The 2062-nt window shown below is 25.2% G+C and overlaps 1 protein-coding gene across 1 annotated transcript in view, besides 3 other annotated features; it reads right to left on the minus strand.

The window, feature by feature from the left end:
* Nucleotides 1-316, minus strand: part of EDI_241750 (chaperone protein DNAK, putative) — a gene marked incomplete at both ends in the record, with an annotated part of 2389 nt that extends 2073 nt beyond the window's left edge. Inside the window, one exon of the mRNA XM_001734367.1 lies at nucleotides 36-316. Coding sequence (XP_001734419.1) covers nucleotides 36-316 — 281 coding nt within the window. The remainder of the gene's footprint in view (nucleotides 1-35) is intronic.
* A 116-nt stretch (nucleotides 317-432) lies between these two features.
* Nucleotides 433-475: a sequence feature (AT_rich).
* Nucleotides 476-913: 438 nt separating this feature from the next.
* Nucleotides 914-987: a sequence feature (AT_rich).
* Nucleotides 988-1166: 179 nt separating this feature from the next.
* Nucleotides 1167-1189: a sequence feature (AT_rich).
* Nucleotides 1190-2062: the final 873 nt, after the last annotated feature.

The raw sequence follows: 2062 nt of genomic DNA on the forward strand, positions 1-2062 counted from the left end.
TCATCACTTTCATTCCAATCATTCTGTCTTCTAACTTAATTGTTTGATATGGTAATTCTTTTAATTCTGTTTGAACATCTGGACAATCGTATTGTCTTCCAATAAGTCTTTTAACATCTACAACTGTATTTTTTACATTTCTAAGATATAAACTAAAACCAGCTTCTCCAATAGCTCTTTCTTTATCGTTAAATGATACAAATGTTGGGGTTTGTCTATTAGAAACTTCATTAACAACAATATCAATTCCTTTCTTACGTACTACTGCAACAGTAATATTTCTATTTCCAATATCAATTCCAACTGCAATTGGCATATCAATCAATCTACTCTAGTTCCGTCTAAACCCTCTTTTATTGCTTCTTTATGTTATACGTCATTGCCACGTTCTCACATTGACACGTACATCTTTTCTTTTGAAGAATTGTGTTCATAAAATATAATAAATATATTATATTTTTATTATATTTATTTTGTTTATACAACTATTGATGATTAGTAAGTGCTATGGTAGATACATTCAAATGATTTTATCATTCTCTAATAGATATGAAATTGCACTGTTTGCATTACGTCAGATATTACAAACGCCATAAGTCTAGAACGTTGTTTTTTATAATAAACAAAAAGCAAAAGAAGAGTTGATAATGAATATAAAAAAGTCAAAGAGTTATTTTCTAGATATTCTTTTTTTGAAGTACCTAAAACTAGTTAGCAATGAATCATCAAAACAAAATAAATATACAAACACAATCATTAACACTAGAAGAAATCAAAGATTATTTTAAAAGATATCCAGATAGAAGGCAAATGGTTTTTGACATTGTTACTAAACAAATATTAGAACGCCAAAGTGATGAAGAAATAGAAACACATTTAGAGGAATTGAAAATAAATAAAATAGATGAAGAACAATATAAAATTTATTCTAATTTTATTAATGAAATTAATGAAGAATTAAAACACCAAAATTAATTTTAAATTAATGTGATAATTGAAGAAGTTGTCGTTTCTCAGTTCAATTTAAAGGAACTTTTTTATAATTTATTAAATGGGTTTATGTCAATTTATTTTCATACAAAATGAATATTTGATTATTATTAATTTGAAACACTCACAATAATTGTTCCGTTAGAAAAAAAGTTTATTGGTTCTATATCTCTTTCATTAATAATATATTTTTTTAATACGAAGTGCTCTATTTAATAAACGACAAAGATAATAACCATACTGTGCATATTCAGTTGCTCTTTTTTTCTTTTTGAATCAATGACCGTTGTATTACAATTGTATTAAAATATTAACACATTCAAGATGACTCATTTCTACTGCAAAGTGAAGTTTTAAGGAATTAGTCTTAAACACTGATACAAGATGGATATTTTTTAATAATTAATGGAATAATAAAAGAATTTCCACAACAACAAGAAATATGCAAAGGTATCCCTTTAAGATACTTGAGGAATATGAGTAATATCCTTTTAATAAATTAATCAATGGTATGTCTGAGTTATTAGCTAGGACAACATAATGAAATAGACTTTTTCATATTGGTCATTTGTTGTGTGTCAGTACTATATTTATTTATTAATTCCAAAGTCATAGAAGATCTTCCTGAAAAACTAGATGTTTGAAGTACATTCTGTTAATAAATATTAACTTATTTAACCATACCCTTTTCTTTTATTTTATTATATAACATTCTAAGAATATTACATTCTCCTCCAGAGTAATATAAAGAAACATACAATCCTTATAATTATCTACTTGATGAATCAAATTTATTCCTTGTTCTAATAAAACAAAAATAATGTCATAACGTTTATAATAACAAGTTAATTGTAACACATTTTCTCCTTCATTCCCTTTTTTCTAGTTAAACAATTTTTACCAAACATTTTTATTATTGTTAATAAACATTTCCTCCAAAACTACTCGCATATAATACAGGTGTCCACCTACTATAAACTCTTCTTTTTAATGCCTCATTAACCCCAAATACAATTAATTGTGTTAATTCAGAAAATCATAGTGAATGATATATAAATTAAACAGAGTTATC

This window comes from Entamoeba dispar, genomic scaffold, assembly GCF_000209125.1.
Source record: "Entamoeba dispar SAW760 scf_1105229458257 genomic scaffold, whole genome shotgun sequence".
NCBI classification, from domain to species: domain Eukaryota; phylum Evosea; order Mastigamoebida; family Endamoebidae; genus Entamoeba; species Entamoeba dispar.